Source organism: Phyllobates terribilis, unplaced genomic scaffold (genome assembly GCF_046119375.1).
Source record: "Phyllobates terribilis strain yellow unplaced genomic scaffold, ASM4611937v1 Scaffold_11__3_contigs__length_659146591, whole genome shotgun sequence".
NCBI lineage: Eukaryota > Metazoa > Chordata > Amphibia > Anura > Dendrobatidae > Phyllobates > Phyllobates terribilis.
The window spans coordinates 177,834,726-177,862,374 of NW_027362771.1; the positions used below are offsets into that span (position 1 = coordinate 177,834,726).

Consider the following 27,649-nt stretch of genomic DNA (forward strand, 5'->3'; position numbering starts at 1 on the left):
TAGTCATCCCTCTTTGCATGTTATCACGCACCTGTTGGAATGATAACATGATTTGTAAGAGTCGGCATCATCGCCAGCTCTCTGCAAATCTTGTGCATGCGCACGGCTTTCTTCAGCCACGTCATTGCGCCTCTGAAGCTGGGTGAGCGCTTCCTGACTTCATAGTCGCACTGGTCATGACCTGATGTCCAGAAGATGGCTCACGTACACTGAAGAGCCAAAGATCAGTAGGAACAAGTGGAGCTATCTGTAAGGACCACTGAAGAAAGCCGCGTGCATGTGCGAGATTTGCAGAGATTGGGCAATGATGCCGGCTCTTGCAAATCATGTTATTATTCCAACAGGGGCGTGACAACATGTAGAGAGGACGACTAGTCTGAGGAAAACAATGCCCCATCGACTAGTCAAAAGGTTCTTTTGCATAAAAAAAGAGAGTTTCTAAATACTTTTTTTAACCATGCGTTTAGGTGACTTAGGGTATGAAGGGCTTGTTAGGCAGGGAATTTAACAATACATCTACAAATGTTGGTGGGTTGGAGAGCATCGGGAATCTGTCAGGTTCCCTTTAAAGGGGCTTTCTGGCTTTGGAAATCCCCTCTCCTCGACTAAAGTTTGTTTTTAAAAAAACAATTCTGCTTTATTCATTCTCCCAGGGTTTATGGCTGAGTCTTCTCTGCTGTTCCTTGTGTCTGTTATTGTCGGCAGCACTGATATCACGACAACGCTGCAGCCAATTACTAAGTGGCTCTTGTCATCAACTTGGGCAGAGCCCATGATCTCAGTTACTAGCTGTGCCACTGTTCATGTGTAACTTTAGTGCTGCAAACAATAACAGATATTGGGAGCATAATTGGGCACTGAACCCGGGAATTGTGAATAAAACTTGGTTTTCTTTTTTAAAACAAACTGCAACTACAGAAAAGGGGTGTTCTGAAACCGAAAAACCACTTTCAATACATTTTTCAATAAATGTATTTTTCCTTTTTAAAATTTTGGGGAAAAGTCCAAAACTTGATGCCAAACTTCATGTTCTTTCTGTAATGAAATAACCCCCAAATTTTCTTCTTTACCATATGAGTAAATAGGTAGAAAATACAGAGCCCACATGAGACGACTAACATCAATACTGATCAATATCACAGTTTTGATAAGAAAACATCTTACTGTCATGGCAGTTCTAGGGTTGCCATAATTTTTATTTTAAGAATACAACCCCACAAGTACAATACAATCATTAATTGTAGTCTGTTAGGTAAAAATATAATTTAATAGCATAATATTTTGAGGCATGTTATTTTAGATTTTTAGTCTAAGCCCTGCTATGAAAATATTTTCTCAAGTATAAGTCGAAAATGGGATATCCATTCTGGACATTTTTAACTGAAACTTGTTTATGGGGTATCTGTTATACGTTGTGATCTTGAGTGGAAGAAATCTCATTACAGTTGATAGCTGTTTCCGATGGTTAAAAAAGTAGCCCAATTTAGAGGAAAAACTTTGAGAAGACTCTCTTCCTTGTTTTTGTTTGTTTTAGTTCTTTCTTTTTTTTTTACTGAAAAGTTTTTAAATAATGCAACCAATATGCTAAATAAAGTAAGAAAAAAGTCATATATACCTCTCCGACCAATGCCGCTCATTCACTTTGATTGCTGTATCCCCTGGTGATCTTGTGACATGTTTATCTCAGGAGAGCGCTGCAGTCTACCTGTGGCCACTGATGGGCAGCAGTACTCACTAGACACAAACAATCAGCGACTTCTGACCCAGGTTGCTACGGATCAGCGGCTGCTGATATAGAGCAGAGCTCATGTGACTTAACAGCATAAGTTTGCTGGGGCTACAGTGTTTCGAGTGCAGGGGTGGCACTTTTCTCTTATTTTATTTAGCACACTTAGGGCATTAAAATAGGTTGTTCAGTAGTGGACAACCCCTCTAAATCTTTTATATGATAAAAATGTTGGGTTGTTTTTTTTTGCAATTTTCTTTTTATATTTTTTAGTTTTTTCTTATTTCAGTTAACTTTTGTAACATTTTGTTGTAGTATCACTGGGAGTGAGGGTGGGTTGTACTGCAGTGTAAATGTCAATGTAAAATAAGTAGTACAATTATATCCGTAAGGGTCATTATGAGGTCCTAAATGCCATAACAACCATCAATACCCTGCAAAGTTATCCAAGGGGTATAAAGTTGACAGAGCGGGTCCCTTTGCATTGCCATTGACCTTGACATCTATGGTGTTTAGTGGCCAGAACCTACGTTAGCTTGGATTGCAATTGCAACCAGGCTTCAGCTGTTAGTTACAGTTGACACAATATGTTGACGGTAAACTCACGGCATCACTGTACCATACAGGTCAGTTGCATTGCAGCAACTACCCACTTGCTGTGCCATACATGTATAGCAGCTGTTGATAAGCGGTTTATTGCTACCTCAGGTAGGCCAGTAGGTATTGTTCGTTTACTTAAGATTACACATTGTGCAGTGTTTTTCTTAACATCTATTTTAAGTACAAATTTTATTTTTCATTTTGTTTTACTATGAATTCCAACTACGTCATTAACTACATCTACGAAAATACCTAAAATGGTAATTCTAACTTGACAACTAAAAAGAAACCATTGCAAAAATATATAGCATATTATCTATTTACAGCATATGTACATATAAACACATTAATAACAGAATGACTTATGCATAGAGTTACAATTTTTGGGCATCACGATACAATAAACACAAAATTCTATCCTGGAATGCATCTGCTTACATAGTCCAAGCATCTATATTATGCTTGCACCCTATGTTGTACATCATGGATTTATCTTACATGAACTGATAGAGAATTGATCATCACATTTGCCTTTTTTTTCCTTTTAAGTGTTGATTTTATTAAAAATATTTAAGGTGGCAGTATGAGAATTCATAAGAACCACATTAAGTTGTATTCATATCTTCATTGTGCCTTCTGTTTATAACTCAAGCAACAACACTGTGCCGGCTCCGGTTGAACCCCATTGACTTATAATGAGGTTTGCTGAGTTCTCCTAAGGTTTCTGATGTAGATTTGAACAAAGCCTTTTTATAACATTCAGGAAAAGGGTCTATAGTAAGAAAATTCTCAATTTTTTTCTAAAATTTATAAAGTGTTTGTCCAGATGTGTGCTTATAATTCATATTTGTAAGGCTCATGCTTCCCTCCTCTTTATTTAGTCAGTGCTTGTTGTTTGGATAATTTGTAATGTCTCCATTAGGGTTGAGTTGTGATCTGTGACTCCACTTTATCTAGAGTGCCTATGAAGAATCTGTGTCAGTCTGAAATACATACCTTGCTTTAAAGAGAACCTGTCACCAGGTTTTTTCATACGAAATAAGACCAGTACCTGTAAGCTGTCATATACAGCATTCTAATATGCTGTATATAAACCCCCAATCTGGCCTGCAAGACAAGAAAAATACCTTTCATAATACTCACCTATGGGTCCGATGGGCGTTGCTGGTCTTGGTCCGGTGCCTCCTCTCTTCTTGCAATGCCGTCCTCCTTCTTGCTTAGTGTGGATGACGCTTCCTACATCATCCACAGTGTCCCCGGCATTGCACTCCTGCGCAGGTGTACTTCTATGCCCTGACTAGGGCAGAGTAAAGTACTACGGTATGCATGTGCTGTAGCCTCTTTGGCCTTTTCCTGGACATGCGCACTGCAGTAATTTGCTCTGCCCTCGACAGTACGCCTGTGCAAGAACGCGATGCCGGGGAGACTGTATGGATGATGTAGGACACGTTATCCACATGAAGCAAGATCGAGGACGGCATCGCAAGAAGAAGATAAGGCACTGGACCAAGATAATGATGCCCATCGGACCCGAAAGCCCCAAAGGTGAGTATAATAGAAGGTCTTTTCTTGTCTTGCAGGCCAGATTGGGGGCATATATACAGCATATTAGAATGCTGTATATCAGGGCTGAAAGGTATTGGCCTTACCTCATAGGGGAAAAATGTGGTGACAGGTTCCCTTTAACATTGGTTTGGGTGGATGCTTTCTCTCTTCCCCTGCCAGCCTACCAAACCAACAGAAAAAAAGGGAAATTATAAAGTAACTGCCACCCATATACTAAGGCGGATCCCTGGATATTTGTTTCATCATTATAACTCAGTAAATTATGATATATCCTCTTTCAAGCTGCTAGCTTGTATGTTTTTCATTACACATGGGAGGATACGTACTAAACTTAGATTTTAAAACTTCAAAACTTCATAAACATGTAAAATACATTTTGTATTCTGTATAAATAAAGTGTATTTCCCTAAGTCTATTGAAAACTAGAGGCAAGTACCAGGGAGCCATTTTAAGCAGTGGCTCAATATATACCCTAGTGCAAAACTTGTTCACAGACAGGAATAATGATAACAGTACCATAAATATATTATATTAGAATACACCAAGATACAAAAAATTGCAGTGATATAAGGGCAAAATTGGAGTAATCCATTTCTACAGCCCACTATGATCTTATGCTATATTTTACTACAAGCTGGTACCAAGTTAATAATAATTGTTAATAGTATTTCAGAATTTTTTAAGGGAATCTGTCACTTTATAGTAGGACATCTCTATGGTATAATGCCCTATTAACCGGAAGTTTTTACTGGGTTGCTCTCACTAAATGCAACCCAAAGTGGCATAATGGGGGCCATAATAAGTGAGCACAGCCCTTGACTTTTTAGAAATAGGTGAGATATATGTATGTGTCAATCGGTTTTCCAATCTCCAGAATGTCACATTGTGATGTTATTTGGACATCAATTGCAAAGATAGTTGGTGATAGTTTTCCTTTGAAAGGGTGCCCCCTTTTGAGTAACTGATGGCATATCACTAGGGCATGCCAACATTTAATGATCACTATGGGTCTGACCTCTAGCTTCTCCACGATTCCTGAGAATGAAGGCACTGCAGTGCTGATAATCCTGGAAGCAGTGATGATAATGGGGTGGTGAGACCTCCAAACATTTATCTATTCCTGATGTCAGACTTTCCTGGGAAAGCTCATTATTAGGGTTTGGGACCATTCCAGACCTATGCCTTTTGTGTGACATCTCAATATTTTCAGTGTTGAAATGCAGCTCAGCTTAAAGGCAAAATGATACTTAGGGTAGATTTTTGCGCAAACATAGAGTTGAGCATAATAAAGATTTGGAGGACTCTTGTCCGGCGGTCATGTCAATAGTCCAGAGCCCTGTGAACCTCCTCCTACATACTGTCATTCCCCGACACCTCTTCGGTCTTGCTTGGTCTACTAGTAAGTAGAGGCGCCTGGGCGCAGTTAGGAGAGTGTTCGTAGAGTTCTGGTTCAGTGACCACGGACTTTGCAGAACTCTGGTCTGGTGACTACAGACTTTCAGTGTGACCTTTGGAACAAGGTCCTCCGTGTCATTTTGCTCAACTCTATTCCCATATAAGCATTGTAAAGAGACCTGGACTATTAAATTATTTGCCCTGTTCTTAATGTAAAATGACTGAATTTCCTAATATTTATTGATATGGGAATTTGAAGATATCTTGCACCAGACTGCTTAATTATCACACACATATGCCCACTATACTACTAAGATTAGTACACACTTGAATCCCAAACCTGTGCTCATGTTTAGTTCTTCATTCATTTCTTAATAAATATATTTAAATAACATACACGTAGAAAAGGACTAGTACTAACTACTGTGCTTTGTGAATGTTCCTTGGTAAGAACAATGAAGCCAAGGATGAGGACTTTTCAACATTCAGATACTACACAACATAGCAGCATTGTACAAATAGCAGAATATCAGAATCGAAAAAATCTGCAGCATATACTCCATCCTTAATACCACAAAAATATTGGTCAACATATCCACAGCATTTTTAAAGTCAAGAAATAAATGAAATAATATGTTAATGATACCGAACAATATTTACTTTGTGTGTCTATTAAAACATTGGGAAGAGACAATTTCTTTCTGCATATGTTCTCCTTAACCATGGTAGCTAAATTTAGTAACATTGGAGTGCAATCTATGGACAAATTTATATTAATCCATATAATGTCCATATTTCACCTGTATATTTTTCTACAAATGGAAGTAGATCCAATTTGGATAACGTGTTCCCTATCAATCTTTTACCCGGCCACATACAGTTATGTGTATTTCTATCTTTTTTCTTTTGTACCATTAGTTTTCTTTGCTTCATTCATAACAATTATAATTTTTCAAGAAAAAAAAAATTATTTTACATTTCACATTTATGTTAATTATATTTTATGTTTATATTTTATAAATTGAAAAATGAAAATGTATATAAAACAATTTAATTTCCACACAAATAGGTGGCAAAATCAAATGTATATACTGGATTGTCTTTGGCTGTTTCTAACATTTAGAAATTACCAGAAGAGTTTAGTAGAATTTACCATAGTCAGTAGTTTAGAGGTTTTTAAAGGAATTGTCCAGTTTATCTATATTTTAACGAATGAGTTTAAGACACTTGTGGCACTTACTACTAATATATATGAATTACAGGGTCTCCTCTTTTGTCTTGTCAATGCAGCTTTCCTCACAATATGGAAGCTGATGGAGGAGCATGTGACCAGATCAGGCCATAATCCTCCTCCAATTGAAGAACAGACATGGGAAAGCTGGTTTTCTATTGGAGGTGGCTGATGGACAACTATGGTCACATGCGCCTCCACCAGCGGCCATTTTATGGAGAGCTGTGAAGTCTGTGAGGAAAGCTTACACTAACAAGAGAAAAAGGAGAACCTGTCATACTTATATAATACTAAGTGCCACAAAATGATGCCCCTAACACATCTGCTAAAATAAATTGGCAATCCCCTTTAAGACTAAATGTGTATAGATATTGGTTTGTTTATATCTTTAACTATTATCTATTTAGGTTTTTAGCAAACTATTAACTGCCTAACAATTGATACATCATTATTGTATGCAAGTAGGCCGAGTCCCTGGACACAAGCAAATAAAGATCTTGATGGTAACCGAATCAATAAAGAACTACTGAAATGATCTAAAAATACTAATATAGGATAAAACCCGAATATATTAAGTTATCGGTTACTAGAAACATCTTTTAATTCTAAGGCATTAGAATTAAAAAACAACAGAGCTGTTAATGGGTACATCTTAATGCACATATGGTGTTGTTAGAGAAATCATAATAGGGTTCATAAATAACATGTCTATGCCGATGGAAAAGTGCTATTCCATAGACTCAGGTTTTCATTAGCATAATACATGCTGGAACTTTAATGCCACCAATTGCAGGCCCATGAAACAGCTCACACAATTAGTAGATACCAGTATGAACTAACTTTACCAATGTCATTGCACCATATATAGTGCGACACCTTCTTAAATTCTGAAAGGGATATGCATTTAAAAATGTAGCTGAAAATCAGCCATGACTGCTATTAATGCATTACTATTTTAATATGGCAATCAATGAAAAGAGCAAGCCATTAGAAAATCATCAACAAAAAATTTGTCTTCACAACTGAGACCTAACATGGTATAAGATGGACACAACTTTTGACAATGTAAGGGGGGCAGCTTTTATCTCCAGTTAAACCAGCTCACAATTGTTCATTTCACCTGCAACAAAATGAAACATTATATTTTGCTCACTGGACTGTACATAATAGAGGGGCAAGTCAGAGGAAGAGATGCCTTTTTGTAGCTGATCTTTTGTAGTTACGTTTTTGTACCTTGTATTTGCTGTGGGTAATAGATTGACAGGGAATACATAAAAGAATTGTCGAAAGCAGACAACGTCTGACTAGTCATTATGGACAATGGAACATTTGGAAAAATATAAGCAGGAGTAAGTGCAAGTGCACTAAAAAGAGTATTTAGAATATATCAGTTGATGACTCATTACTTCAACTAACAAAGTCTTACAAAGGAATAAGTCAATTGGCCCATTTTTATATACTGGAAAAATTAGCCATAGTTAGGGGCAATTGAGTTTTAGATTTTTCTATTTTAAGCAATTAGGTCTATTGGCAGTCAAACGTTATGCCTTTTTCAGTTAACTATTTAACTACATATTTAGAATTTGAATCTGTCAGTATATCCTGGTTAAAAGGTTTTATTTCTTTATTGTTACTTACTGAGTAGAATTTTTGGACTATGCCATTACAGGACCAATAGCACATTAATCTTCAGTAATAGCAAAAGTGAGGATAAGTGGACTTGAACCAAGCCGCCTAATATAATAGTTACCATCTACGTGCTAATTCCATTTGAAAAATAATTCCAGATAAATTTAAACTGTACACTTCTATGGCCAATGGCAATCCATTAGCCTTAAAGATGGTCCCAAAGTTGAGGCCAATAATTGATAAATATTCAATGGGTAAAGTTGAGGTGAACGTTATGTTGGTTTCTTATGTAATTTATGTGTTTTAACACAATTGGTGAAAACATTGAGGCAATTTATGGAACTCATCTAAACATAAGTTGAAGAAGTAGTATTCTACAAAGTGTAATATTTCATTGAGAAACATAATTGTGACACTGAAAGACATGGAGTAGGGAAATCCAATGAGGTATAGTAAGAATTGTCCTCCTAAACGATTGCCTTTATGTGCCTTTAAAACAATGTGGTGGTAGTGGTTAGCGGACACCTTGTAGGCAAGATCAGCTTCCATCTTATGGATTTCATGGATGAACCCAGTCGTATATGACAAGTGGAATGCTTACGCCGGAGAACAACAAGCCAAGTACAAAGAAAGCACATGCCTGTGAAGAAAAAAGCAATAAAATGCTGTATTAAATAAAGAAAATAGGTAAACCTTGCTAGACATCTTCACTAAATCAGTTGTGATGTATGAAGCGACCGTATCTGTTATTTTGCTGATGTCTAATGCTCATCATATATAACCTACAACAGATAATACATAATGAAAAAAAAAAAGCGCAAAATGCTTGTGCAGTGTTTATAACATTATTAGCCATTTCCAACAGGCAGAAAACATATGCTCTACCATGCCTCATTACACATATGCATTTGAGCATGCAGCTTAGAGTAAAAAAATAATTTTATGACAGTTCAAACATTGTACTGAACTTGCATGTAAAAAGAATATACCGTAATCACAATTAATCGTTAATTCCTAATAGTATGTAAATCCATATGGACAGGAGTGTTGTTGTGCTGCATGATATAATACAAGATCTATGTACCAGTCAGACTGTCTTCCAGTCAACTTGTACTGGGGCTTGTGGGACCTTGTAATGCTATATTGTGCATTATAGTTTAAGTAAAATAGCTAGTACTAATCTGAAAATCCTTAATAGAGGCATTGAGAACAAAAAGACTTAAGGTCCCCAGGATATATTGACTTCAGTAAAGTCATGGCAATCATGTGACGGTAAACTTGTCTTTTATTCCACAAATAGGACACGTTTCAGCCCATTCCAGGCTTGGGATGGGCTGAAATGCATCCTATTTACTTGCTGAATAAAAGACAAATTTTCCACAACGTCAGTGCCGAGACTTTATTGAAGTTTATTGTTTGGATCTTGACGAGCACAACTCAAACAATAGAGTGCTGATCTTTGATTTATTACCCAGAATACATTAGACGTACGTTGGCCGACAGTCTAATGTGTATGCGGCCTCCCCACTCTTCCCAACAGATTATGTCAGGAGAGATTAGGCACTGGCTTGTCTGATTTTGGACTGCCAAACCTTTTGTTCTCAGTGATATTAGCCGCCTCCAAAGGAGTTTGGCAGAAGTTCTCTCATAGAGTATACAAGAACGCTTGGCAGATCAAGCACTCTAGTTTATGAAGGAGAAGAGAGAGATAATCGCCTACTGAATAATTGGCCGAACATTCATTTGGCAGACAGCTATTTATTGTTTACTGTGCCCCTAAGATGGCTGTGCACATTACATAGTAGTAGGCTGACAATTTCATTACATTTCATTTTAGTCCATATTGGTTGTTTCAGTTGTCCATCCAGGTCATACATTTTTAGTGACCTCGGGTAAATGACAAATTATCTTTCTGGATGAGTTCATGGATGAAAAAACTTTCTTCAGAACAACTATTAGATGAAATATTCAAATGTGGCTGACCTTTTGTAAGACGATAACAGTATATCGTAGTCCAGCTAAAATGTTTGTCTGTTGAATTTCACCTGATCAATGTTCTTTAAAGTTGAAAGCTTCAACTTTAGTTTAATATGTATGAGCACCTAAGCTAACAATACATTCGAGATTTTAGACAGCTATTTTATTACTGCCTTGTTGTTTGACTGATCTGCGATAGTTTTCATTTTAGATGGTAGAGCCATATATTAAAAGTGAGATATCAGGCAATAACTGAAAAAAATCCAAGACAGATAATCAACTTTTCAACCTGTATTTGCCTTCGGCAATAGTCCTGCCTGCATGTGTCATCAGAAGGCACAGATGGTTAAAGGGGTTGTCCGGTCCAAAACGATAAGTCTGCAGTCACTCTGTGTGACTGCAGACTTATGAATCCCCCACCCTAGCACACACTGTGCAATGTGTGGATTCACTAATTTCTGAGCTGGGATCGGAGGGTATGTATGAGGCCGCGCCCTCTAGTCGGCCACGCACACTAGACAGGGTGTGGCCTCGCTCAATACAAGTGTATGGAGCGAGGCCATGACCACTAGCCAGTAGTATGTATAACTCATACATACCCTCCAGTTCTGGATCTGAAACCGGCAAGTCAAAAATAGTCTTACATTCTGTTGAGACATTATTAATAAAAAAAAATTCTATAAAGCTGACAAAAATTTATTTTGTAAAAACCAAAAAAAATCCCTTTTTAATTACCCGTAATTATGTAAAAAGCTCTCCTTTTCTAACCTGCTGAAAAACAGAATCTAGACAAGAGGACACATTTCAAATGGACATTTGAGCCTTACAGGTCCCATACAGGATAACTTTATTGTCATGAATGTCATAACAGGGTGGAAAATGTGACACAAAACCCAGTCTAAAAAATACATTTCTAATCTGGTTTTGATATTGGTGCACTTTTTCCATGTGTGTTTTTTTTATAAAATGAAGAGTGAATCCCTAAAGGAAAGACTTCCACTATTCCGCTCTTCCAGACTGCACCAAATATACACCATATGTACAAGGCCGGTGTGGATGATATTAGGTGATTTATACATTCAAGCTGATGGGAATTAGGTTGAATCAAAACTAACTGCATATAATGCAAAATAATAGCTGACATCTTCTGGCTGCTTCTGACGTGACCATCAATTTTTAACTTCATTTTAGGGATCATTTTGACAAATGATCAGAATATTGCATTTAAAAGATAATTTCAACACAGACATTTCTAGTGTATCTACGGATGTTCCATAGATGCAAGTCCTATGCAGGCTGGTTTGGTTTATGACTCTTCTCTGCCAGCCTGCTTCTCCAGCCAGCAGCCACTCCTTGGACCCAAACCAGGGGGCCCCGTATAAGTCCAGATCCTTGTACAATGGTTGAAGGTTGAAGGCGGGGTTTCATATTGTACTTGACAGATAAAGTGGATGACGCAAACCGTACTGTGGAAGCCCTATTTAGAGCTGCCAAACTATCACAAACAGAAGTATTTTGCAGTTTTGTACAAAATAGAAGAGAGAGCTGTGTAAATGCTCCATTTGACTAGCTTACCAAGCAGATTAGGGTTAAATGGACCACAGTTCTCTACATAGGTACAGGACTCGCATCTATCAGACCTTTTGGCATGCTCCATCGATATGGCAAAAATGTCTGTGCTGGGACCTCCACTTGAAGGTTGTATATATATATATGCAATGTAGAAAAAGTTTAACTTTTTTTAAGTGGGTAAATAAACCAATTAAAGTGAATAAATCCATTGCTTGATTGGAAGTGACAAAAAGAATTAGAAATGCAGTAACCCATGCACTTTTGACAGGCCCTTTCCAAATTGCTCACAGGTTACACATGCCTGCATTTTTGCAAGGTTAGCAGTGCAGCGAGTCTAGTAATGGACATGAGAATGAATACCAAGAAGATGCATTAAGATGGTATTAAACTGACCACTTTTTTTACCATGTGGAATCTGGCGTCATACTGTACAACATCACAAAAACAAATTATGTACATGGCTTTAGTATAATTTCGAGCTTACTTTTCAGGCATTTCCAACTTTCATTACTGAGTATCATTAAAGGTATCAATAAACTTACCCAAAATCTCTCTTTGGACAAAGTATCATTACCATGAGTAATTTTCAAGTATAATATTGAAGGAAGAATAAATATCAGCATATTAGCAGATGTTGCACCTGTGAAGTATATTAAAATGCCTATTATCACTGCATGTCATGTAGGTGAGCACCTAAAAGTGGGTGAATATATTTTATAGATTTTCACGTATAACTGCATGAAAGAAGGCAAGACCTCTTAGACCCCAAGATTGATAAAAATTAAAGAACAGAATCTTCTCTGCTTTTCCTGTGGATTCTGGGCCACCCTTTATGAGCCACAGAAACTCTCCAGGAAAAATTGATGCAAGTCAGCGGCTATATCAGGGCTTCTCTCTGAAGCCCTGGAAAATGGGATTCTGGTGGATCCATCAATGGGGCAATTGACTTTAATGAGGCAGACAGAGCTACTTTATTCTCAGTCTGGCTTTCATTTCCGCAGTGACCACCTTCTTGAGGCAGGCAACAAAAGCTTGGTCGACTGCACTTTTGGCCCGCTTTAACAAGGTAGACACTGTCGAAAAATAGGCCAGACAGAGCACAAAATGACTCCACCTGCCTTATTACAGTGAATGCCTCTGTAGGATGCCCCATCCACCCAAGTCCTGTACATAACAATAGATACACACTTGGAAAAAATAGTTTGTACCCTTCTGAAAAAGTACAAAACACCCACAATGGTCACTGAAATAACTAATATTGAATATAAACTAATGAAAATCACACATTGCTTTTGAATTTTGGTTCAACAAAAAAATATAAAAAAATAAAATAATGTAAATGGCCCCGACAAAAAAATGATGGTACCCCTAGAAAAAAATGAAAATAAATACTTCACCAGAAGGATACCAACAGTTTTGTTTTTTTACCATAGTGCCCCTCCATTTTAATGATTGGTGGGGCCCTGACCCTTTCTGATCAGGAAGTTGTATCTTATCTTAGCGATTTTCTATCACTTACTATATTATCCACACAAGAACATGAACTGAAATACTTTACCTATGGCTCCAAAAATGTCTTTCATTGCTGGTATAAATATAACAAGTAGGTCAATTAAAATTAGAAGGATTACTGTCACTAGTAAATGCTGCCAGAATTTATATTTTGTCTTCCGTGCCAGTTCAAACAATGAGGAGCGAACCTTTGAAAAAAGAAGATAATAATTTAAAGATGAATATCACCTTAAGTAAGTTCATCATAAAGTCCAAAATTTCTTCTAAGGGTATGTGCGCATGGTGTCTTTAAAAAGCCTAAGGAATTGCCAAGTTTTCCAAGGCAGAAATGACCATCGGCGTTTTCCTGAAGGAACTTCTTTAGTGTATTCTTGGTGATTTTTGCTGTGACTCTGCCAAAGGCATCTTTATTCTATACTTTCTACTATAGGGAGCGGGTAGCTTCCAAATGAAGCCACCGGAAGAATGAACATGTTACTTCTTTTAACCACTTCAAGGTTTTTGAACCCTGAAGCGGGCAAAAGAAGTGACCTAAGACGAAACATGTGCACAGCAATTTCGTTTTGACATTGATGTGCAATATGTTTATTTGTTGTGACACTTTTTAGAGCAAATTACCGTTAGAATCCATTTGTAAAAGGTGCCGTGTGCACATAGCCTAAGATTATCTATAAAAGTTCATCTTAGCTATGAAAAAAAGAATTTAGTTCAACTGTTAAAGTGATTCCTTTCTTAGACATTTATGGTATATACACAGGATACCATAAATGTCTAATAGATGTGGAGATCTGCACGTCCTCTATTCCCGACTGCGAAAGGAGAAACGGCCCAACATGTCTATTCACTCCTATGGCACATCTGAAAACAGCTAAGCACCTCTCAATTCAAAGCAGCTGCAAGGCAGTGGTCATGGATTTCAGTTCTAGAGATAGCAAAAAAAGTGAAAAAAATAGGAAAAATCTTTAGAAGCGGTGCTGCTCAAATATAATTAAAATAAGTAATGGAGGTAAATATATACAAATGAAGAGTTTGTTTATAAATTCATAGGTCTACATGTGTTGGCACCGAATTAGTTCTAGAGATAGGTGCAAGTGCAAGTTCACCTCTCCACTTGGTTAGTTCACCAAGCTTGTTAGGTGGGAAGTCCACAGTTTTCCAGGTAGATATGGATTTAAAAGGTGGAACTTAGATATATCTGATATAAATGGAAAATTATGTAGACATTCCTAAAGGAGAACCTGTCAACAGGTTAAAAATGGCCAGTTTTGCTGTTATTTTATTCCCACTGCTGCGCTGGGTAGTCTGTTTTTGTTTGTTTTTTAAATCTACCTTACGGTACAGAGATATGGACCCTTTTATGCTACTTTTTATCGTCTTTACCAAGAGTTCATTGCACACATGGTAATAATGCAAAGCATGACCCCAGAGAATAACGTAAGCAACATCCATTTGGTAAAGACCATAAAATTAGCTCAAAACAAAAAGGTCTATAACTCTGGAACCGTATATATCCATATATGAAAAATGGAGTACTCAGGGGAGCAGTACAAATAAAATATGAGCAAAAACTGCTCACTTTAGTTCTGTTGACAAGTCCTCTTTAGATGAGAATAAGCTTTTAGAAAAATGAATACAAGTCATATTTATAAAATCGAATTTTATGTATACAGCATAATTCCAGTGTTTTTTTTTCACTGCTGGAGTGGTGATACTAATCTAACTTTCCTGAACCTAGTATTATACTTACCAGCCGCCGTCTTAAGCTCTTACCGCGCTGCTGTTCCGGTCCCACGCCGACAACTTCTGACTGACTGGAAGCCATAGGTAACGGTCTCAAGTTCTCAATTTAAGTCTATGACAGCCTCGTTCTGGCAGGTCTGCTGGAGACCGGCCGGAGCAAAGCTGATAACGGAAGAGGGCGGCTAGTAAGCATGAGACTAAGTGCAGGGCACTTAGATTAGTGGCACCACTCCAATAAAAAAAAAAAGCTGGAGTGATGCTTTAACAAATGGTGTCAAAATGATGTTACATAAGAATGATAATATGCACTTACAGTGAAAAATAATACTGGTACAGTAAGTATAACTGCAATTATAACTGCCAGGCGTACAGTCAATAAGAGAATGTCCTTTTTATCGTTATATGTCCCGAGAAGTTCAGACTCGACCTTATCTGAAGAAATGAAATTTTAAAAAATATCAGTGATGTTACATAAAATAATGAGATAGAAATTACAAATATATCATGAGGATAAAAATAGAGACAATTGAAATTACACACAATCATAACTTAGGCCCCTATTCATGAAGATGTTTTACCAGTTTTCTGGTGGAAAACACCTTCAATGTTGCAAAACTTTTACACAACATGAAAGCTGTGCAAAACTTTTACGAGTCACGCTAATCTTGGCCAGCTCTGCCAAAATAGGTGGAGGTCTAGTTCATGAAAAGGTATGCTACTTTATTCGCGGAATGGAGTATATTTCTGCCATGGTGCACGGCACTTGAAAGGTGCACATAATTCTTTAAGTGGCTGGCGCCTCTTAATGAATTAGGAGCATCTTACTCCAGCGGCCACGTTCATTAATACAACTCCAGTCGTAATGAATCAGGGCTATAGTTTCTTAATAAAACAGCATTGTGCTGAACATCTCACAAAAAGTGACGTACACATTCTCCCCATTTAAAACATATGTGTGCTTGTCTGAGCCAAGCATGTACAGTAGTGTTCAAAATAATAGCAGTGTGTTCAAAAACATGAGTTAAGCATAAAATATTTATACTAGTTTTTATTTCCATGCATTGGGAACATTGCATACTTTTTCTAATTCAAAACATAAAGAGAAATGTATATAAGTTTTAACTACTTTACAGAAAATAAATTTTGTATTTGTCTCCTACAGCTCGTGTATGAACATTTCGATGGAGTAATTTAGTTGTAAGTGATGTAATGTATAAACACCTTCAATTGTCACTGAGTAAAATCGACTTATCACAGCATACCATGCAATATAGGATGCTTCCCGTAATATTCCATCTACAGAATTAAAGCATTTGATATCAAACAAGCTAATTACAGCAAATGCAATCACAACTCACCATAAAAAGTCAGATAGCCAAATATGGCAGTAAGAAGATACATAAGAAACATAGCGAAGAAGGAAATTTTTGATACCAGCTGCATTTTTTTCTGTGAGCGACTAGAAAACAAAAAGATAACAACAATATTTAATATCTATTCGTTGAAATATTTGCAGTAAAAATTAGAAATTTTTGTTCAATTTCATGAGATAGAGATGTTATAAAATAGTTTCAGCTGCACCATATACACTTTTAATTGACTTGTGCCAGACCCCTCTAGCATTTGTTTATTTCCTAGATGTGTAAAGATGCCCAGGTTTAAATCCAACATGCATAATTCTTCTTTCCGCCAAGCCACATGTCAGGGAATTGTTGGGCTGCCCCATTCACATTAGACAGCTGCGTATCTTTGTTAGGCTGGTTTCACAGTATGAACCTTAAATCGGGCTCGGGTCTCTTGATCCAAATTCAACAGCCTCATAATTACCTGCTGAATCCTGATGTTGGTTCAGACACTGAGGTCCGTACTCAGACCATGAATGTTAGAACTGTGGAACTGGCCTTTGTGAGAGTAGTGGATGTAGAAATCTAAGGGAGTGATGTGTGGGATTGAGCAGGACAGATGAAGACTTCTATAACATTTAGCATACATGTGTGGAGTGGAGCAGGACAATAGAATAATTCTATAAAACTTGTAGATGGATGTGTGGGATGGAATGGGACAGATGAAGACTTTTATAAAACGGATGGATGGATGTGTATGATGGACTGTGACAGATGAAGACTTCTCTAAGACTTGTGGATGGATGTGTGGGGTAGAGTGGGACAGATGAAGATGATGCGCCCAGGGGATGGGGACGACTCGGTACCCGGGCTTTTGCCTGGTTTGGGGATGTCGCGGTGGTCGGCTCACGGGCCCGTACCCTGGGGTCACTCTTGAAAAAGGGGATTGGAACTTGGATAGAAATAAAAATAAAGTAAATAGTTTGTGACGCCACCTGCGGTACCTGGTAAGGATTACCAGAGCTGCTGCAGACCTCCGGGGGGTGATGGGATGCAGTGCAGTCACCCGAGTTTTTACTCACAGTTCTCCTGTAAGTTCCACAGGTATACTGCGCGGGTGCCAGCCTCCCACGTCGCGCTGCGTCTACCAGAACGGGGGTTCAGCTCTTCCTCAGATGTGTCAGGAGTGCTTGACGGAACCCCGCTTTCTTATGTTCCTCACTAGACCGACTTCTCACGCTGGGTCTTTTCCCTCCTGCCCTGCGCTTCCCCATACACAGTTCCGCTTGGGTGTTCTGAAGTCTCTCTGGGCAACCTGGAGTTCCCGGACCTACTTGACCCTCACAGTGGCTAGGATGAGGCTGTGGCAACTGCACTATAAAAGTCAGAAGTCTCCGGTTTTTCCAGCCGAGACCTGGAGTAACACGGCTGGTCCAGGGGTCAGTCCCCTTCTTGCGGCCTGATCCTTCTGACACCTGGCAGATTCGGGGCGTACGGGTGCCGTCCTGCACTCGCCGTACCCCATGGGTTCTATAGAACGGAGTCTTCCTCCTCTGCTCCCCTCCTGGGCCTCTATCACTAGGCCCCAACTTGTTGGGCAGAGCTCCTAACAAGACTCTGCTCCCTGACTGACTGTCCTCACTCACTCCTCTTACTGACCTGCCACCCTAAGATGGCTTCCCTTTATATACCTCCTATGATGGTGCTCCCCTACTCTACTTCCTCCACCCACACCCACTACTGGTTCCCCCTACCTTTGGTTCCCCCCACTCCAGACAGGGACAGAGCTCAGGAGGAAACACATTGCATCTTGCCCTTCCAGCCGGCCTGGAGTTGTGTAGTGTTGAATGTTGGTGTTGGGGTTCCAGGCAGCACTCCCTCCTTACCTGAGAGAAGGAGATACCACACCTCTGGGTGAGGTGCAGTACCTCTGTGGCGACTGAACCCTTAGGGGCACCACAAAGACTTCTCTAAGACTTTTGGATGGATGTGTGGGGTAGAGCGGGACAGATGAAGGCTTCTCTAAGACTTGTGGATGGATGCGTGGGGTAGAGCGGGATAGATGAAGACTTTTGTAAGACTTGTGGATGGATGCGTAGGGTAGAGCTGGACAGATGAAGACTTCTGTAAGACTTGTGGATGGATGTGTGGGCTAGAGTGGGACAGATGAAGGCTTCTCTAAGACTTGTGGATGGATGTGTGGGGTAGAGTGGGACAGATGAAAACTTCTCTAAGACTTGTGGATGGATGCGGGGGGGGGGTAGAGAGGAACAGATGAAGACTTCTCTAAGACTTGTGGATGGATGCGGGGGGTAGAGCGGGACAGATGAAGACTTCTCTAAGACTTGTGGATGGATGTGTGAGGTAGAGCGGGACAGAAGAAGACTTCTCTAAAACTTGGGGATGGATGTGTAGGGTAGAGCAGGATACATAAAGACTTTTATAAGGCTTGTGGAAGGCGTTGACAGGCATGGAGACTGAAAGGCAAATATAATGTTTATACAGTTATACATATATTTCAATGCATTATTCCAATTAATTGACATGTCATCCATTCCTGCTAGAAGTAAAAGAGCGTTAACATACATTTATCTCGCTGTGCTATAGTATCCCTATGAATTGAATAGGAGAGATAATAAAAAAGATAATGAAACAAAGTTTTATTATTACACTTGAAAGAAGCCCAGATCAACACATATGACAATGACATCATGAAATACATAGGTTTTTCAGATGTCTTTTTACCTGGACATGAAATGCAATAATGAAAACAAGTCTGTAGAAATGAAAAATTGTGATGAGAGCCAAATAATAAAATGATAAGACCACTCCAATGGTGGTGACATTAGATGAGTGTCAGAGAAATCTAATGATTTTAGCAGGACTAGCTATCCTTCTGATGGTATAAGGTTTGGTTTTCCTGAATTTTCTCTGATGGCAGAAGTCAGGGAAAGAAGCATCAGGCATGTTGGATTTCCGTATGCCCAATCCTTTGTTCTCAAGGAAGATAAACCTCCAGAGGTGTCTGGTAGCAGCTTACTCCTTTCTCTTTCTATTTATAATACATACAGTCTTGGCAGAATGTGCACTTCTGCAGATGGGCTGGGAAGACTGTCGGCTAATCAAGCATTAAGCTGACAGCTATCCAAGGTCTATGGCCACCTTAAACATTTCTATACTCTTTAGATAGCTGCCAGATTAACGATTTTTGCCATAAACATACATGCTTGGCTTGACCAATTGTGCATGTTGTTTCTTTTTTGGCAGAAGCTTATCTTTTGTGAGAACTGAGGATAGGACATTAATATCCAAATCCCTAAGCCTTTTTTCCCCAACATCTGCAGTCCATGGAGAGTTGGGAGAGCCTCATACACATTAGATTGACGTTCAGTCCTGCTGGATTCGACAGATCTGGCTGACTTTTCTCTAATGTGTGAAAACATAAAAAAGATATATGACAAATCACAGCATGTAAATCTGTATATACTCCAAATCTCTAAACTGGATCTGAAGTATAGTAATGTGCATTATTCTTAACCTGACAGTTGTGTTAATACATATACATTTTTTCTTACTCTCTGAGCTCGCTGTATATGGGTAGGACTGACGGATGACACACGAATGCAAATGCAAGTGTTGGCAGTGCATAAGCAGTCTGTAGATGAAAAGAAGAGACACACATAATTAGGTCACATCATTAAATCTAGTAAAAGCCTCTGCTCACAATTAACCATTGCAAATGTCATAAACATTTGCAATAAAAAAGAGAGAAATACCAATGAATGTGGAGGTCCCAGAGCAAAAAACTTGATAGATGTGACCATCCCTTCTCTAGGTACCATAACCTACCTCATTCTCTTAGAGCCATACATATGAGAAGTGGCTGCATATGTGCACGGCGAGTGGCGTAACTTGAAAATTGTGTGCCCCAAGGCGAAAATCTCCAACAGATCCCTCAACTATCATGGGTTTTTAATATTAGTTTTCTCAAATGGGCTAAAGGGATCCTTTGGCACTCCTTGGCTCCAGGTGGGGCTGCAACACCGGCACCTGTTATAGTTACGCCCCTGTGCATGGCATTACTCCTTTATATTACTCATGTTTATGGAAGTTGTGAAGAATGCCAAGTTGGTGATCCCTCAGGGCAGTTTAACAACGCCACCAAAAACTCCTAAAAATGCATGTAATTTTTCAAGATGCTGAATGAAAGTGCGTGAAGGAGGTCTAAGCTTTTTTTTAAAGCATTACTTCTTGCTTTGCTGATTCAACTCTGACATGACTATAATTTGTCTTATAGTGGAAGGGTAGCAATTGATTACTGAGCATCAAATCTAAATAGCTTGTAAAAGAGGTGAATCTAAAAATAAGCCAGAAATTAAATGTTAAAGGGTTGTTCCATCTCTCGCAGACATCTGGGGCATATTCACAGGAGGGATAGGCATTGGTGGGAAATTTGCTTATGAGTGAATAGGCAGAGCTGTCGACCTCTCCATTCCCAATGGCGTGACAAAGGGTCACAATGCCATCATATTTATATGCTATAATGTGCTAGAAGGGACAACCTGTTTAAAGTAAAAATCTATCAGTATTACTTTCGATTTTTTTTATGAGATGTGTTTCCCAAAATAATTATAGTCTTGTTAAAGGGAATCTGTCAGCAGGTTTTTGCTACCTCAACTGACAGAAGTTTGATGTAGGCAAAAATAATCTGAATCCAATGATGTATCACTTAGCTTACTGGGTGCAGCCGATCTGACACAATCAGAGATTTTAGAATTAGCAATGAAGCAGAGCTGAGGAAACTAGGCCTGCCCACACCAGGCTCTCCATGTACATTGTCTATAGACCCTGAGCAGCTTATCACAGGAAGAGGCGGAGTCGGGCTAACCAGGCAAGCACTGCTGTGTGCAATGATAAGCTAGTGGTGCTAAAACAATCATTACAGGTAAACAATACCTCAAAGCTAGATAAGAGGGGCATCCCTGAAATCTGTGTTTTAAACCCTACAGCATGCTGTCTTCAAATTACATAACAAAACCATGCTGACAGATTCCCTTTAAACATCACATGGCATTTCTCTGATACAAAAACAAGGGTCAGATTATTACACTTTACAGATTATGAGAATCTGTAATAAAATAATTTTAAATTAAAAGAATATTACCTTAGAATTAAATGTGAAAAACTTTGGTGTACACTGTTCCTCTACTGATGTATTGTAAGGAGTGTGCGAGGTTCCATTATTACTTATAGTACATGGAATTTTAAATTTGTTGTAGACCACCTGGAAGATTAAAAAGCAGAACATAAAAAATTAAAATAAAATAAAAAAGGGCTATCATAAAATAACTGTATAAATAAAACACCATGTTGAAATGTAAATGAAAATATTTCTGAACTTACCACCACAAGGAAAAAAAACATACAGGTCAAGGAAAACCCACTGGTATAGCCAAGGTATCCTGTTTGGATTAAATATAATGTTTAAGTCTAAAGCTGTTATAAAGCGCTTATAGTTATGTGAGGATATTCTTTATATTGTTTTCTTTCGCTGCTGATCTGTATGAATGTTCATTTAGCAAGAAGCAGCAATAATGCTCTCCACCAGCAGATGGCAGTCACTGAATTTGAATAGATACATATACTATACATGGCAGTATTTTAGATATAATCAATTTTTCTTATAATATTTCTAAATTACAGAAATTGGAATTCCATGTATTTTATTATCTCTATCCTACCTCATAACAAATATATTTATGGCTATATAAAATATATCTAACTTGGCAAATTATGTAATTTGGGATAGGCAGACTCTATCTTACCTAAATTCTTGAGAAGACACAATGGAAGTATAATTCCAATAGTTACAACAACAAGTAGAAATCGTCCATCCAAATACCATGGCCTGTAAAGCAAAAAGGAATAAATGATGAGTCTGACTGATCATGAGTTGAAAATGCAAGAAATATTGATTTTAATTTACAGTAAATTCCCAGAAAATGTTATTTATTGTAAAATGTAATTTCTCGAATGAATATTTTTGCATGAAACGCATGGAGAAATTCTAATGTAAACCACTAAGCATATCTGCCTCCTACATGGCTGGATAACGGTAACATGGAGCCTTATTTAGAATGGAAAAATTTTAAATTGGGTTAAGAATTGGAGTTAGAATCTGTCCAGACAGAAGAATGTCCAGACTCACAGACAGGAGAATGTCCAGACTCACAGACAGGAGAATGTCCAGACTCACAGACAGGAGAATGTCCAGACTCACAGACAGGAGAATGTCCAGACTCACAGACAGGAGAATGTCCAGACTCACAGATAGGAGAATGTCCAGACTCACAGAGAGGAGAATGTCCAGACTCACAGACAGGAGAATATCCAGACTCACAGACAGGAGAATGTCCAGACTCACAGACAGGAGAATGTCCAGACTCACAGATAGGAGAATGTCCAAACTCACAGACAGGAGAATGTCCAGACTCACAGATAGGAGAATGTACAGACTCACAGACAGGAGAATGTCCAGACTCACAGACAGGAGAATGTCCAGATTCACAGACAGGAGAATGTCCAGACTCACAGACAGGAGAATGTCCAGACTCACAGACAGGAGAATGTCCAGACTCACAGACAGGAGAATGTCCAGACTCACAGAGAGGAGAATGTCCAGACTCACAGACAGGAGAATGTCCAGACTCACAGACAGGAGAATGTCCAGACTCACAGACAGGAGAATGTCCAGACTCACAGACAGGAGAATGTCCAGACTCACAGACAGGAGAATGTCCAGACTCACAGACAGGAGAATGTCCAGACTCACAGAGAGGAGAATGTCCAGACTCACAGACAGGAGAATGTCCAGACTCACAGACAGGAGAATGTCCAGACTCACAGACAGGAGAATGTCCAGACTCACAGACAGGATAATGTCCAGACTCACAGACAGGAGAATGTCCAGACTCACAGACAGGAGAATATCCAGACTCACAGACAGGAGAATATCCAGACTCACAGACAGGAGAATATCCAGACTCACAGACAGGAGAATGTCCAAACTCACAGACAGGAGAATGTCCAGACTCACAGATAGGAGAATGTACAGACTCACAGACAGGAGAATGTCCAGACTCACAGACAGGAGAATGTCCAGATTCACAGACAGGAGAATGTCCAGACTCACAGACAGGAGAATGTCCAGACTCACAGACAGGAGAATGTCCAGACTCACAGACAGGAGAATGTCCAGACTCACAGAGAGGAGAATGTCCAGACTCACAGACAGGAGAATGTCCAGACTCACAGACAGGAGAATGTCCAGACTCACAGACAGGAGAATGTCCAGACTCACAGACAGGAGAATGTCCAGACTCACAGACAGGAGAATGTCCAGACTCACAGACAGGAGAATGTCCAGACTCACAGAGAGGAGAATGTCCAGACTCACAGACAGGAGAATGTCCAGACTCACAGACAGGAGAATGTCCAGACTCACAGACAGGAGAATGTCCAGACTCACAGACAGGATAATGTCCAGACTCACAGACAGGAGAATGTCCAGACTCACAGACAGGAGAATATCCAGACTCACAGACAGGAGAATATCCAGACTCACAGACAGGAGAATATCCAGACTCACAGACAGGAGAATGTCCAGACTCACAGACAGGAGAATGTCCAGACTCACAGACAGGAGAATATCCAGACTCACAGGCAGGAGAATGTCCAGACTCACAGACAGGAGAATGTCCAGACTCACAGACAGGAGAATGTCCAGACTCACAGACAGGAGAATGTCCAGACTCACAGAGAGGAAAATGTCCAGACTCACAGACAGGAGAATATCCAGACTCACAGACAGGAGAATGTCCAGACTCACAGACAGGAGAATGTCCAGACTCACAGACAGGAGAATGTCCAGACTCACAGACAGGAGAATGTCCAGACTCACAGACAGGAGAATGTCCAGACTCACAGACAGGAGAATGTTGGTATCCAATTACAGATATTATGTCCCCTGTGCATTTTTGTAGCGCCATTATGTCATTATGTAATGTATGACTGTAAAGAGCTGTGGAATTAATGGCTTTTTATGGTTAGTAAAATAAATAAATAAATAAAAATAATGTACTCCGCCATGTGCATGGGTCCTTAGAAGGGTGTTCTGGTAGCTCTGTACTTGCTGTATAGAAAATAAATGGTGCTGTTTCAGCAAGTGCATGCCTCTCTATTCACATGGAGGACAAAAGTGCGCCGTCAATTCGGCATCTAATTTACCTCCATGTGCTTTTGATTTGATATTTAGGCATACATATTTTTTTTCCTTTGGATTTCATGACATGCTCTACCAGAAGTAAGTACAGAAGTACTCTGTTTATAGAGAAAATGCCTCTGTACACACAAACTCTGACAGAGCCTCTAAAGCTGCGTATGAAGACCATGCAGTTCTGTACTAAGGAGCCATATGTCTCTCGTGCTAGTTGTATTGCCTTAGTGTATTAAGGAGCCATATGTCCCCCATGCATTGTTGTAGTGCCTTTATGCAATTTTTTCTGCCACATGAATGAACCCTTAACCCCTCCACCCCGAAGACTGTTTTCACCTTCCTGACTAGGCCAAATTTTACAATTCTGACCAGTGTCACTTTATGATCTAATAACTTTGGAATGCTTTAATGTATCCCAGTGATTCTGAGATTATTTTTTTATGACCTATTGTACTTCATGTTTGTGGTAAATTTTGGTGGATATGATTTGTGTTTATGGATGAAAATAACCAAAATTTGACAGAAAATTTCGCAATTTTCAAACTTTTAATTTTTATGCTCTTAAACCATATAGTTATATCATACAAAATAGATAAAAAAAATAACATGTTTCCCACATGTCTACTTTATTTATTTATTGATTTTTGTTAGAAGTGTCTTTCATTTACACAAGAGTAACATGAGAAAATGGACCATACAATTTGTTGTGCAATTTTTCCCCATATGTGGGGCAAAACTACTGTTTGGGTGCACGGCATGGCTCAGAAGGGAAGGAGCGCCATTTGACTTCTGGAGCACAAAAATGGCTGGAATAGATAGCAGACACCATGTCACGTTTGCAGAGCCCCTAATGTGCGTAAACAGTGGAAAACCCGCGCAAGTGACCCCATTTTGGAAACTATACCCCTCAATGAATTTACCTAGAGGTGTGATGAGCACCTTGAACTTGCAGGTGCTTCACAGAATTTTATAACATTGAGCCGTGAAAATGAAAAAATACATTTTTCCCACAAAAAAATTTCTTTAGCTCCAAATTTTTCATTTTTATAAAGGTAGCAGGAGAACATGGACCACACAATTTGTTGTGCAATTTCTCCTGAGTACACAGGTACCCCACATGTGGTGGGAAAACTACTGTCTGGACGCATGGCAGGGCTCGGAAGAGAAGGAGCACCATTTGACTTTTGGTGAGCAAAATTGGCAGGAATGGATAAAGGACACCATGTTGCATTTGCAAAGCCCCTGATGTGCCACAAGTGACCCATTTTGGAAACTACACCCCTCAAGGAATTTATCTTGAGGTGTAGTGTGCATCTTGAACCCATAGGTATTTCACGGAATTTTAAAACATTGGGCTGTGAAAACTAAAATTTTTATTTTTTTCCCCAAAAATGTTGCTTTAGACCCAAATTTTCATTTTCATAAGGGTAACAAGTGGACCACCCAATTTGTTGTGCAATTTGTCTTGAATACGCAAATGCCCCATATGTTGGGGAAAACAACTATTTGAGCACACGGGAGAGCTCCAAAAGAAAGGTGTGCCATTTTGGGAAGCAGTCTTTGCTTGTATGCTTTGCAAGCACCATGCCGCATTTGTAGAGCCCTTTTACTGCCAGAAAAGTAGTAACCCCCCACAAATGACCCCATTTTGGAAACCACACCCTTCAAGAAATTCATCTAGGGGTGTGGTGAGCATATTAAACCTACAGGTGCTTCACAGAATTTTATAGCATTGGGATGTGAAAATGAAAAATAAGGGTTTTTTTTAACATGAAAATGTTGTTTTAGCATCAAATTTTTAATTTTCACAAAGAATAACAGGGTGAAATGGACCCAAACTTTTTTAAAGCAATATCCTTCAAATCCAGCAATACCCTATCGGTTGGAATACACTTTTGTTTGGGCGTACGGCAGGGCTCAGAAGAGTGGGAGTGCCATTTGGCTTTTAGGGTGCAGAGATTCCTGGAGCATGTTGTGGGCACCATTTGCAAAGCCCCTAAGCTTTCAAAACAGCAGAAATCCCCAAAATTTAGCAAGTTACACTCAGGGTAATCATCTAGGAGTGTACTGACTATTTTGACCACACTGGCGTTCTCCAGAGATTAGTGCACAATAGATATTGAGTGAAATTGGCCAATCTGCCATTTTAGTGCCCAATACATAGTGCCTGGCCTGTGCATTTGGAGACATGTGTTGCATAGATTGTTAAAAGGGTTTCAAGGACCTAACAATTGATGACTCCTCTCAATATAAGATTGGTGGGGGTCCGACAATCTTACGATCAGCTGAAGCTGCTCCGGCAGTGGCCTGAACTAAGGCTAGGTCCACACTGCGCTTGTCGACACTGTTAAGTGCATACACTTGGGAGGTATGCGACAATCAGTGTGCACTGTCAAATGGATACTGAAGCATCCGTCCACCAAAGGGATCCACTATAAGGATACATGGTATACATCTCTTTGCAGTGTCCCACTATATTGGAAAGTTCAATTTGCTGTGCTTTCCTATATAGTAACACAGGCGCATGCTGGCTAGACAGAGGCTGAAAGATCACACTTTTAGCCTGTGTCTGGTGAATGGTTGTCCAAGGTGATATTAGAGGATATGTTTGGAAAAGTTTCCAGACGTATACTGTTGGCTAGCTGCACGTACACAGTGTGCACCTAGCCTAAACTATGTACGAACTATATATAGCAACCCCGTACATTGCTTGGTGGCCGCTGCCTGAATACTGCAATACATTCACTTCAATGGGAAATAAAGCTCAGGACTCTTCTACTAAGCAATGTGCAGGGCTGCATTATTCCGCCTGTACATCGCTTAGGAATGGCCGCTGCCGGAGCAGTTTTCAGCTGATAGGTGGGTGTGCTAATGTTTGACCCCACCGATCTCATACTGAAGAACTATTTAGAAGATAGAAAATCAATGATTAGATCTGGAGAAGCTCTTTAAGTGTGTTCTTCCCTCGACAGATCTGAGTAGGTGCTTGTTTTTTGGAGAATGGGATGAAGTTTTTATTGGTGCCATTTGGAGGTACATAACATTTTTTATTTGATTTTTATTACAATTTTTGAGAAACAGAA

General features: G+C 39.2%; 1 protein-coding gene across 1 annotated transcript in view; it reads right to left on the reverse strand.

Annotated features, from left to right (window-relative positions):
• Positions 1-499: 499 nt before the first annotated feature.
• SLC38A1 (solute carrier family 38 member 1) overlaps positions 500-27,649 on the reverse strand; it is a 101,108-nt gene continuing 73,958 nt past the window's right edge. The window contains exons 8-16 of the mRNA XM_073651846.1: positions 22,117-22,199; positions 21,695-21,753; positions 21,456-21,575; positions 19,867-19,946; positions 16,307-16,407; positions 15,262-15,380; positions 13,255-13,396; positions 12,239-12,336; positions 500-8,787 (exon numbers count right to left, since the gene is read on the reverse strand). Of these exons, the coding sequence (XP_073507947.1) occupies positions 8,707-8,787; positions 12,239-12,336; positions 13,255-13,396; positions 15,262-15,380; positions 16,307-16,407; positions 19,867-19,946; positions 21,456-21,575; positions 21,695-21,753; positions 22,117-22,199 (883 nt within the window). The 3' untranslated portion in view covers positions 500-8,706. The remainder of the gene's footprint in view (positions 8,788-12,238; positions 12,337-13,254; positions 13,397-15,261; positions 15,381-16,306; positions 16,408-19,866; positions 19,947-21,455; positions 21,576-21,694; positions 21,754-22,116; positions 22,200-27,649) is intronic.